Here is a 12,045-nt window from a genome sequence, read left to right as displayed (position 1 = left end):
GCTGCCGTCTATGGGATCGCACAGAGTCGGACACGACTGAAGCGACTTAGCAGCAGCAGCAGCAGCAGAATGTGCCAGAAGCAACACCCCAAAGCTTGCGTCTTTTCACTTTTTTTTTTTTTGTCAGTTTAATGTATAGTTTTGCTTGGAGTAGCACTGATATACAGGGTTCTGTGTTGTTTGTGTACACAATCTTTTACACTTCCACATATACGTATATCTATTGATCTTCAAATTATTTCCTCATAGAGCTTATTGTGAAATGTTGAGTAGACCTCTCGGTATACTATGTCCTTGTTAATTATATATCTTGTATGAAATTGTTTCTGTTTGTTAATCGCTACTTCCTTATTTATCCCTTCCCTGCATCTTTCCTATTTGTTAACAATAATTTTATTATCGACTCCTGTGAGTCTGTTTGGTCAGTTGGTTTCTTGGTATTAATTTTTAGATTCCACCTATAGGTCTTATTGTCTGATATGTGTCTTTTTATGCGGAGTTACCTTTCTCAGCATGGTTAGAAGTATTACTAGGTCCATGGAGGTTGCTGCCTTTGGTATTGTTTCACTCTGATGTATGTTCCATGGTGGACATGTAGCAGTTGCTCTTTATGCATTTCTCCTTGATGGACACTTTGTTTCCAGATCTTTGCTTTTGCACCTGTGCCCCACTGCAGCTTCGGTGCATCTTTCTTTTCAAATTCTGGTTCTTTGGGGTTATTCTCTTAAGCCAGGGAATACTGGATCATTGGTAGCTTTGGTTTTTTTTTTTTTTTTTTGGAAAGGCAGCTATGTACTGTTCTGTGTAGGTGCTGTTAACAGTTTCATCCCACCTGCACCCTAGGAGGGTCATTTTCTCCATGTCCTGTCCACCGTGGATTCTTTGAGAACTCCTTGATGATGGCTGTTCAGACTTTGGTGATGTGACCCCTCAATTGTAGTTTTGCTTTGCATGTTTCTAAGAACTAGTCATTTTTTGTGCACAATTTCATGTGCTCTTTTTATTTTTTTTAACGGTGGTAATAAAAGTGACTTGTTGAAATTGTCTCCTTGAAAGTGGGCCATATGTTGAATTTGTTTTGATTACCTTCTTCAGGCCATTTAGTGATAGCAGACGTCATAGCCTGGCAGCCCTTGTGTGTGCCCATAAGCGTTGGTTTTAGAGCTGCTGTTTCAGAAATGGCCACATGGCGGCAGTGTTTCGACATGCCAAGCGGTAATTACTACAGAAAGCAGAGGCTTAATGGAAGTGATGTCCTGGGTTGTAAATTTTTGTGCAGTGTGCCAGCACAACACCCATAAGCTTGTGTCTCATTTATGTATTTTTTTTTATAATTTAGTTTTTATCTTTTGATGGAATAAATTATTTTAAAATGCTGTCTTTAATATAGGTGTAGAGAATCTTTGCCAGTTCTCCGTGTGTCTATTCATCACGTATTGTTTTTGTACACAGGGTATTACAGAGTGTTGTGTAGACCTCCCTTGCTTTACAGTGTGTCCTTGTTGGCCACCTGTTTTATATGTGTTATTGTGGATTTGCTAATATCAACCCCCTAATTGTTACTTTTCCCCATTTTCCCCTTTTTAGGTAACCCTAAATTTGTTTTCTGATTTTGTGAGTCTTTTCTCTTGTTCACTTGGTTCATGGGCATCAATTTTATGATTCCAGCAATAATGGTATTTGTCTTTTTTTTTTTTTCCTGACCTACTTCACTCGGTATGATTACAACAAGGTCCACGTACAGTACTGCAGATAGAATTGTCTCATTCTTTTTCATATCTAGTATTATGCCATTGTGGACACACCCCACTGCTTCTTTGTACGTTCATCTGCCTTTGGACATTTTGCCTACTTCTGGATCTTGGCTTTTGGAAGTGGTGCTGTAGTGCACGTTTGGGTACAAGTTTCTTTTAAACCTGTGATTGTCTTTGCTGGTCCTCTTAGGAATGGGACTGCTGAAATGTGTATGGCAACTCTGTTTTTCCACTGAAAAACAGTTTCATTCTATGGTCTATTTTGGCTTTGACAGTTTATGCACCACTGGCAAGATAAGAAGGTCCCCTTTGCTCCACCTTTACTCTAGTATTTTTTGTTTATAGACATTTTGATGCTGGCTATTCTGAATGCTGTGAGGTGATCCCTCATTGTAATCTTGATTTGCATGTCTCTCATGGTTTGTGGTTGTCTGCATTAGTTCATGTACTTTTTTGAAGAAAATAATGAAATTCTGCCCTTTGTAAAGTTTCTTTTTTGTGTGTGAAAACTTACTTGCAGCAAATTTTTACAATAGGTATCTTACAGCCAAACTCTCCTTGTGCATATCAGTCCCTTTAACCACAGGTTTTAAAAGGCAAGGAAACCAGAGATCAAATTGCCAACATCTGCTGGATTACTGAAAAAGCAGGAGAGTTCCAGAAAAACATCTACTTCTGCTTTATTGATTACACCAAAGCCTTTGACTGTGTGGATCAGAACAAACTGTGGAAAATTCTTGAAGAGGTGGGAATAGCAGACCACCTGACCTGCCTCCTGAGAAATCTGTGTGCAGGTCAAGAAGCAACAGTTAGAACTGTACATGGAACAACAGACTGGTTCCAAATCGGGAAAGGAGTGCATCAAGGATGTAAATTGTCACCTTGCTTATTTAAATTATATGCAGAGTACATCATGTGAAATGCTGTGCTGGATGAAGCACAAGCTGGAATCAAGATTGCTGGGAGAAATATCAATAACCTCAGATATGTAGAACACCACCCTTATGGCAGAAAGTGAAGGAGAACTGAAGAGCCTCTTGATGAAAGTGAGAGAGGAGAGTGAAAATGTTGGCTTAAAGCTCAACATTCAGAAAACTAAGATCATGGCATCCGGTCCCATCACTTCATGGCAAATGGATGGGGAAACAGTGGCTGACTTTATTTTTTTGGGCTCCAAAATCACTGCAGATGGTGACTGCAGCCATGAAATTAAAAGATGCTTGCTCCTTGGAAGAAAGGCTATGACCAACCTAGACAGCATATTAAAAAACAGAGACATTACTTTACCAACAAAGGTCCATCTAGTCAAAGCTATGGTTTTTCCAGTAGTCATGTATGGATGTGAGAGTTGGACTATAAAGAAAGCTGAGCGCTGAAAAAGTGATGCTTTTGAACTGTGGTGTTGAAGAAGACTCTTGAGAGTCTCTTGGACTGCAAGGATATCCAGCCAGTCCATCCTAAAGGAAATCAGTCCTGAATATTCCTTGGAAGGATTGATGCTGAAGCTGAAATTCCAATACTTTGGCCACCTGATGCAAAGAACTGACTCATTGAAAAGACCCTGATGCTGGGAAAGATTGAAGGCGGGAGGAGAAGGGGACAACAGAGGATGAGATGGTTGGATGGCATCACCGACTCAATGGGCGTGAGTTTGAGTAAGCTCCAGGAGTTGGTGATGGACAGGGAAGCCTGGCGTGCTGCAGTCCATGTGGTCACAAAGTGTCAGACATGACTGAGTGACTGAACCGAACTGAACTGAGTCGCTGTCATGTCCGACTCTTTGCACCCAAGAATTGATCACATCAGGCTTCCCTGTCCTTCACTCTCACCTGGAATTTTCTCAAACTTGTGTTCATTGTGTCGATAATGCTGCTTAACCCATCTCATCCTTTGTGGCCCCCTTTTCCTCCTGCTCTCAATCTTTCCCAGCATCAGAGTCTTTTTCAATGAGTTGGCTCTTCACATCAGGTGGCCATATATTGGAGCTTCAGATTCAGTCCTTCCAATGATTATTCAGGGTTGATTTCCTTTAGAATTGACTGGTTTGATCTCCTTACTTTCCAAGAGACTCTCAAGAGTCTTCTCCAGCACCAGAATTGGAAAATGTCAATTCTCTGGTGCTCAGCCTTGCTTATAGTCCAACTCTCACATCTGTACATGACTACTGGATTAAAAGATCCATAGCTTTGACTGTATGAACCTTTGTCGGCAAAGTAACATCTCTGCTTTTTGATATGCTGTCTAGGTTTATTGTAGCCTTTCTTCCAAGGAGCAGGAATTTCTTAATTTCATGGCGGGTCACCATCTGCAGTGATTTTGCAGCCTAAGAAAATAAAATCTGTCACTGTTTCCATTTTGCCCCATCTACTTGCCATGAAGTGATGGGACCAGATGCCATAATCTTTGTTTTTTGAATGTTAAGTTTTAAGCCAGCTTTTTTTACTCTACTCTTTCACCTTCATCAAGAGGATCTTTAGTGACCCTTTGCTTTCTGCCATAAGGGTGGTGTCATCTGCATATCTGAGGTTGTTGATACTTTTCCTGACAATCTTGATTTCAGGTTGTGCTTTATCCAGCCTGGCATTTCAAATGATGTACTCTGCGTAGAAGTTCAATAAGCAGGGTGACAATATACAGCCTTGACGTACTACTTTCTCAATTTGAATCTAGTCCATTGTTCCATTTCCTGTTCTAACTCTTGCTTCTTGACCTGCGTACAGGTTTCTTAGGAGTTCGGTAACGTGGTCTGGCATTCCCATCTCTTTAAGAATTTTCCACAGTTTGTTGTGATCCACCCAGTCAAAGGTTTTGGCATAGTCAGTGAAGCAGAAGTAGATGTTTTTCTGAAACCCCTTGCTTTTTCTATGATCCAAGAGATGTTGGCGATTTGATGTCTGTTCCTCTGCCTTTTCTAAATCCAGCTTGTACACCTGGAAGTTTTTGGTTCACATGTTGTTGAATCCTGGATGGAAGGATTTTGAGTATTACCTTGCTAGCGTGTGAAATGCGTGCAATTGTGTGGTAGTTTGAACATTCTTTGGGATTGGAGTGAAAACTGAACCTGTGACCACTGCTGAGTTTCCCAAATTTGCTTGCATATTGAGTACAGCACTTTAACAGTATCATCTTTAAGGTTTTGAAGTAGCTCAACGGGAATTCCATCACCTCCACTATTTGTTTGTAGTATGATTCCTAGGGACAATTGACTTCATGCTCCAGGATGTCTGGCTCTAGGTGAGTGATCACAGCATTGTGGTTATCTGGATCATGAAGACCCTTTTTTTTTTTTAATTACAGTTCTTCTGTGTATTCCTGCCACCTCTTCTTAGTATCTATTGCTTCTGTTAGGTCCATAAAATTTCTGTCCTTTATTGTGCTCATCTTTGCATGAAATGTTCCCTTGATATCTCTAATTTTCTTGAAGAGATCTCTATAGTCTTTTCCATTCTATTGTTTTCTGCTATTTCTTTGCATTGTTCAGTTAAAAAGGCTTTCTTATTGGATCTTGCTATTCTTTGGAACTCTGCATTCAGATGAGTATATCTTTCTTTTTCTCCTTTCTCTTTTGCTTCTCTTTTTTTTCGGCTATTTATAAGGCCTCCTCAAACAACCATTTTGCCTTGTTGCATTTCTTTTAAGTTGCTGTTGCAGAAAATGGCCACAAGGCAGCAGCATTTCTGCACAGCCCAGCTCGGCTTCCTCTGCAAACAGAGCTTCAGTGGAAGTTGTGGTGTGGGGTGTAAATTAGCCTGTAATGTGCCAGATGCAACACCCCAGTGCTTAGGTCTCATCACTTCTTGGTAATGTGTCATTTTGCTTGGAGTCATAGCAGCATAAAATGATAAATGTGTTGTATGTGTACAGAACTTTTACATTTACACATATACATATATAGAGAGGTCCTCATTATTTTCCCATAGCTGTTATTCCACAAAGTCTAGTAGAGCTCCTGTCATACACCTATTTCTTTATTGATTATGTATTCATAAGTAATAGTTTCTGTTTGTTAATCTCAGCCTCCTAATTTGTCTCTTTTCTGCATCTTTCCCCTTTGTTAAATATAATTTTATTTTCTAGTCTTGTGAGTCTGTTACTTTTGAGTCAGCTGGTTTCTTGATATTAATTTTTATATTCTGCCTATAGAGTGGGTTCAATCCCTGGCTCGGGAAGATCCTCTGGAGAAGGGAATGGCTACTCACTCCAGTGTTCTTGTCTGGGGCTGCAAAGAATCGGACACAACTGAGCAACTAACAGTGTCTTACAAGTGATGCCATATGATGTCTGTCCTTTTGTTCTGAGTCACCTCTCTCATCTTGCTTAGAACTAGTTCCATGTCGGTTGCCACCACTGGTGTTATTTCATTGCATTTCACGGTTGAGATGTGTTCCATGGTGGACATGTAGCCGTTCCTCTTTGTGAATTCATTCTCGATGGACGCTTTGTTTTATTTCCAGGTTTTTGCTATTGTAACTGTGCCCCTCAGCAGCTTTAGAGCATGTTTCTTTTTGAGTTTTGGTTTTCCCCTGATATTCTCTGAAGTGTTTGATGCAGGGTCATAGATAGATCTCGTTTTGGTTTCCAGACCCTGCACACTCCCCTGTGTCGAGACTGTTACCAGTTCCATCCCCACCAGCACCACAGGAGGCTGTCTTTTTCTCCAGGCCCTCTCCTCCACGTGTTCTTTGACAACTCACTGAAGATGGCCTGTCAGACTGGGGTGAGTTGAGTCCTGGTAGTTTTGATTTGTATACCGCATGATTTGGGCATTTTGTGCACCATCACACAGGTTCTTTTTTGTTTTAATGGTTGTAATAAAATCTACTTGTTGATATTGACTCCTTGAAGGTGGGCCATATGTTGAATTTTTTTTTTATTACCTTCTTCAGGACATTTAGTGACAGCAGATGTCCTTTAAGCCCTGCAGTCCTTGTGAATATTGTGTAAGAGTAAGCATTGTTTTTAAAGTTGCTGTTTTGGGAGATGGCCACGAGGCAGCAGGACTTCTTCACACCCATTTCCGGTTACTACAGAAATCAGGGCCTTAGTGGACGTGGTGTTCCTAGGTTGTAAATGAGTGTGGAGTATGCCAGCACATTTACCCAGAAGCTCGTGTCTCATTATTTGTCTTTTTTTAAGTTAATTTTATTTTTATATTTTAATTAAGTAAGTTTTAAAATGTCATTTATTTTGTAGATGTAGGGAATTTTTTCCAGTTCTACATACATCCATTTGTCTTCAGGTTCTTTCTCATGTAGGTGTTTACAGAGTGCTGTGTAGACCTCCCTTGCTCTGTATCTATACCGGCTCCTTTTTGATTACCTATTTTATTTTATTTATTTTTTTAATAAATTTATTTATTTCAGTTGGGGGCTAATTACTTTACAATATTGTAGTGGTTTTTGCCATACATTGACATGAATCAGCCATGGGTTTACATGTGTTCCCCATCCTGAACCCCCCTCCCATCTCCCTCCTCATCCCATCCCTCTGGGTCATCCCATTGCCCCGGCCCTGAGCCCTTGTCTCATGCATCGAACCTGGAATGGTGTTCTGTTTCACATATGATTATATACATGTTTCAGTGCTATTCTCTCAGAACATCCCACCCTCACCTTCTCCCTCAGAGTCCATAAGACTGTTCCATGCATCTGTGTCTCTTATTCTGTCTCGCATATAGGGTTATCATTACCATCTTTCAAATTCCATATATATGCATTAGTATACTGTATTGGTGTTTTTCTTTCTGGCTTACTTCACTCTGTATAATGGGCTCCAGTTTCATCCATCTCAATAGAACTGATTCAAATGTATTCTTTTTAATGGCTGAGTAATATTCCATTGTGTATATGTACCACAGCTTCCTTATCCATTCGTCTGCTGATGGACATCTAGGTTGCTTCCATGTCCTGGCTATTGTAAACAGTGCTGCGATGAACATTGGGGTACACGTGTCTCTTTCAATTCTGGTTTCCTCGGTGTGTATGCCCAGCAGTGGGATTGCTGGGTCATATGGCGGTTCTATTCCCAGTTTTTTAAGGAATCTCCACACTGTTCTCCATAGTGGCTGTACTAGTTTGCATTCCCACCAACAGTGTAAGAGGGTTCCCTTTTCTCCACACCCTCTCCAGCATTTATTGCTTGTAGACTTTTGGATAGCAGCCATTCTGACTGGTGTGAAATGGTATCTCATAGTGGTTTTGATTTGCATTTCTCTAATAATGAGTGATGTTGAGCATCTTTTCGTGTGTTTGTTAGCCATCTGTATGTCTTCTTTGGAGAAATGTCTGTTTAGTTCTTTGGCCCATTTTTTGGTTGGGTCGTTTATTTTTCTGGAATTCAGCTGCAGGAGTTGCTTGTATATTGTGCTTGTATCCCTATCAAGCTACCAACGGTATTTTTCACAGAACTAGAACAAATCATTTCACAATTTGTATGGAAATATAAGAAACCTCGAATAGCCAAAGCAATCTTGAGAAAGAAGAATGGAACTGGAGGAATCAACCTGCCTGACTTCAGGCTCTACTACAAAGCCACAGTCATCAAGACAGTATGGTACTGGCACAAAGATAGAAATATAGATCAATGGAACAAAATAGAAAGCCCAGAGATAAATCCACACACCTATGGACACCTTATCTTTGACAAAGGAGGCAAGGATATACAATGGAGAAAAGACAATCTCTTTAGCAAGTGGTGCTGGGAAAACTGGTCAACCACTTGTAAAAGAATGAAACTAGAACACTTCCTAACACCGTACACAAAAATAAACTCAAAATGGATTAAAGATCTAAACGTAAGACCAGAAACTATAAAACTCCTAGAGGAAAACATAGGCAAAACACTCTCCGACATAAATCACAGCAGGATCCTCCATGACCCACCTCCCAGAATATTGGAAATAAAAGCAAAAATAAACAAATGGGACCTAATTAAAATTAAAAGCTTTTGCACAACGAAGGAAACTATAAGCAAGGTGAAAAGACAGCCTTCAGAATGGGAGAAAATAATAGCAAACGAAGCAACAGACAAACAGTCTCAAAAAAGATTACCTATTTTATATATATTATAGTGGATTAGTTAATCCCCCCCCCACCTTGCTAATTGATACCTTCTCCCATCTATCCCTTCTGGTAACCACAATTTTGTTTTCTAACTTTTTGAGTTTCTTTCCATTTTGTTTGTTGCTTCATGGGTAGCCATTCTCAGCTGTCCAATGATACGTGACATCCTGTGGTGTCTGTCTTTTTTTTTCTGACTTGCTTCCCTCAGTATGATTCTAGCTGGGTCCATTGTAGAGTAGTAATATGAAAATAGATTTTTGGTTTTCATTTGTTAGGTATGCACTGATGCATTGATTGACCAAAACTATTGTTTGCAAGTGTCTGAATATAACGGGAATTCTTGTTTTGGGTGGTGGGAGTGTATTCTTTGGTGAGGAAGACATTACAAGACTCATTAATTAAAAAGATATACTGGGCAAGATATAGTCCTGTCCTGAACCTTCATTTAGAATGGTAACTGGATAGAATTGTTCCTGAGGTTAAGTTTATGTTGGTGTTGTTAGTTGTGTTTAATGATGGATTTTGAGGACTATCTGGGTAGCAAGGGAGACAGGTTTATAGGTTACATGCTTTAGGTCTGGTTCTACTCCCTCTAGAATCTTACCTGTTCTTTTTGTCACTAAGTGCCTTTATTTTTCCTTTAGCTCATTGTGACCCAGGCCTACAGATAAATTCTGTAGGCTGTATCTCACCCTGATGCTCATATACCCTAGTGTAACTAGGAGTTTCCCATTGGAGACTTAGCAACCTGCTGTTTTCCTGGAAGAAACTAGCTTCCCTTAGGTGATTTCCAGTGTCTAGTCCTTGCTTTGCCCATAATACCCTTGGGGTCTTACCATTGCAATAAGTGACCATTTTATAACAAAGGAAGGAGCATTATAGTGGTTAACTTTAAAACTGATAGTTGAACAGAACTGTGGTAGATCTTTGTCTCTGCATATGTGTTTTGTGGGTATACGGTTGTTGAGATAATTTTTACTCTTGCTAGCTCAAAATTATTATTGTATATGTATGTATGTTTGTGTTTATTTCAAGTGCTGCCTTGTTCTAAAAAGATTAAGGTAACTTCTCCCTTCTTTCCATCCCATCACATGAAACAGAATTAAGCATGCATGAACCACTTTGTGAGGAATGCAGCTCATTTAATTAGCCTTGATTTGGAAATTAGAGGACAGGAGAGGACGTCACAGGATGTGGGTCACAAAGGGACTGGAACTGGGAACCAGTTGATGTGAAGTTGGAACGAGAATCACGGTGATGATGGCCGGTTTAGAGCACGTGGTTGGAGGTGACAAAGTTTCCACTTGTTTCCAGAGGGGATTTAATGCTTCCCCGTCAGCAAAGCCCTGACGCCGTGAAGAATGAACTTGGCAGCATCCCTCTGACTGTCAGAATCGCCCTTCTCCTCCTGGGCTGTGTTACTGGTTGTAGGATTGCTGGGATCAGCGAGGTGGCAGGCCTGAAAGACTGTTAAAGACTGTGAGAAGTGACTTGGTGATGATCTTTAAAAATAATACCTTTATTCTGAAAGTTCAAGTGCAGTTTAACATTAATCGAAGCTGTCAGGACAACCTAAAATGTCTCCTCTTTCAAGAAAGTGGATTTTCTTCCCTCAGCTGAAAACTGAGTGATTAATTAGCCTGTCATTATCAAAGAAGATGAAAATGTTAGTAGATAACTGCATTTCCTGTTAAGTGGATTACCTTCTGTATTCCATTTTAAAATGGAATATATATTTTATATATATAAATATATATGTTATATATGTATTTTGTATTATATATATATGTAATTTGTATATATGTGTATATATAATATGTATTATATATATATATTTTTTGTATATATTTTAGAAACACATTCATCTTTAAACCAAGTCACTGCTGTTAAAGCTGCATAGTGAGATTTTAAGCTTTTTCTTGATACTTGGAAAAGTCAGCTCAGAGCATCTTCTGTCTTAATGGGCATCTTAAACCAGCTTCTTTTGGTGTCCTGATTCTCCACCCCAGTTCTTGCCAACCCCTCTGCCCCTCAGCGAATCTACTGACACACACAGACGTGTCCCCAGCAGAGTTGATTCCTTTCCTCCACGTGTGTGCCTGCATTCAGGAGTCCAGCTGACGTGTGCCTGATGATGAAAGCCCTGGACACTCCAGTTACTACTCCCTTTTTCTCTTGGTTGCTTTTGGGCATTTTTTTTTTTACCTCCTCTTTCATGTTCACCATTTGAACTTCAGACTGCAGGTACCTGAGATGACCTTTCCTTATTCCTAAAATCCCCTTATTCCTAATTTATAATGGTTTCAGCCCAACTTTCCAGATATGTAAGTCCCCTCTGAGCACATTCACACAGTAGGTATTCTTCCTGAAGCAGTGGCTCAGATCTGGACTGGTTGCTCCCATGGCCTCCAGCTCAGCACCATCCTGGGATCTCCCTTAACTACCATCCCTTCACCTCTCCTGTGATGATTTCCTTACTTTCCCAGATCCTGGATTATTTTTTTTCTCTCTTGAGTTATGCCCTCATTTTGGTGGAGCATCTCCTTCAATTGCTTCATGAGGAAGGGTTCCTCGGCAGGCATCTTTTTGAATCCATGGATGTGTGGAACAGTAAGGACCTAACAGAAGCAGAAGAAATTAAAAAGAGGTGGCAAGAATACACAGAAGAACTGCACACACATAAACAGGTGTTAATGACCTGGAAGACTATGACGGTGTGGTCACTCATCTAGGGCTGGGCATCGTAGAGCAGGATGTCCAGTGGGCCTCAGGAAGCATTACTGTGAAAAAATCTGGTGGAGGTGATGGGATTCCAGCTGAGCTATTAATATTTGAAATCCTAAAAGATGATGCTATTAAAGTGCTGCACTCCATATGCTTGCAAATTTGGAAAACTCAACAGTGGCCACAGGACTGAAAAAGGTCAGTTTTCATTCCAATCCCAAGAAAGGGCAATGCCAAAGAGCGTTCAAACTGCCATACAGTTGTGCTCATTTCACACACGAGCAAGGCTATGCTCAGACTCCTTCAAGCTCAGTTTCAGCTATACATGAACTGAAAACAGATGTACAAGCTGAGTTTCAAAGAGGCAGAGGAACCAGAGATCAAATTGCCATCATTTGTTGGATCATGGAGAAAGCAAGAGAATTCCAGAAAAACATCTACTTCTGCTTCATTGGCTATAATAAAGCCTTTGACTGTGTGGACTGCAACAAGCTGTGGAAAATTTT

The 12,045-nt window shown here is 40.2% G+C and overlaps 1 protein-coding gene across 4 annotated transcripts in view; it reads left to right on the top strand.

Moving 5' to 3' along the window:
* The window catches only part of FIG4 (FIG4 phosphoinositide 5-phosphatase), a 165,743-nt gene that overhangs the window by 25,739 nt on the left and 127,959 nt on the right, over positions 1-12,045 (top strand). The window contains exon 2 of one of the 4 annotated variants that reach the window (XM_081526719.1): positions 6,337-6,471. The exons of the other annotated variants lie outside the window; for them this stretch is intronic. Within the exon in view, the coding sequence (XP_081382845.1) occupies positions 6,337-6,471 (135 nt within the window). The remainder of the gene's footprint in view (positions 1-6,336; positions 6,472-12,045) is intronic. 4 annotated transcript variants of the gene reach the window in all.

This window comes from Giraffa tippelskirchi, chromosome 9, assembly GCF_054371585.1.
Source record: "Giraffa tippelskirchi isolate mGirTip1 chromosome 9, T2T-mGirTip1v1.2.pri, whole genome shotgun sequence".
In the NCBI taxonomy this organism is placed as follows: Eukaryota; Metazoa; Chordata; class Mammalia; order Artiodactyla; family Giraffidae; genus Giraffa; species Giraffa tippelskirchi.
This window is presented reverse-complemented; position numbering and strand designations above follow the sequence as displayed.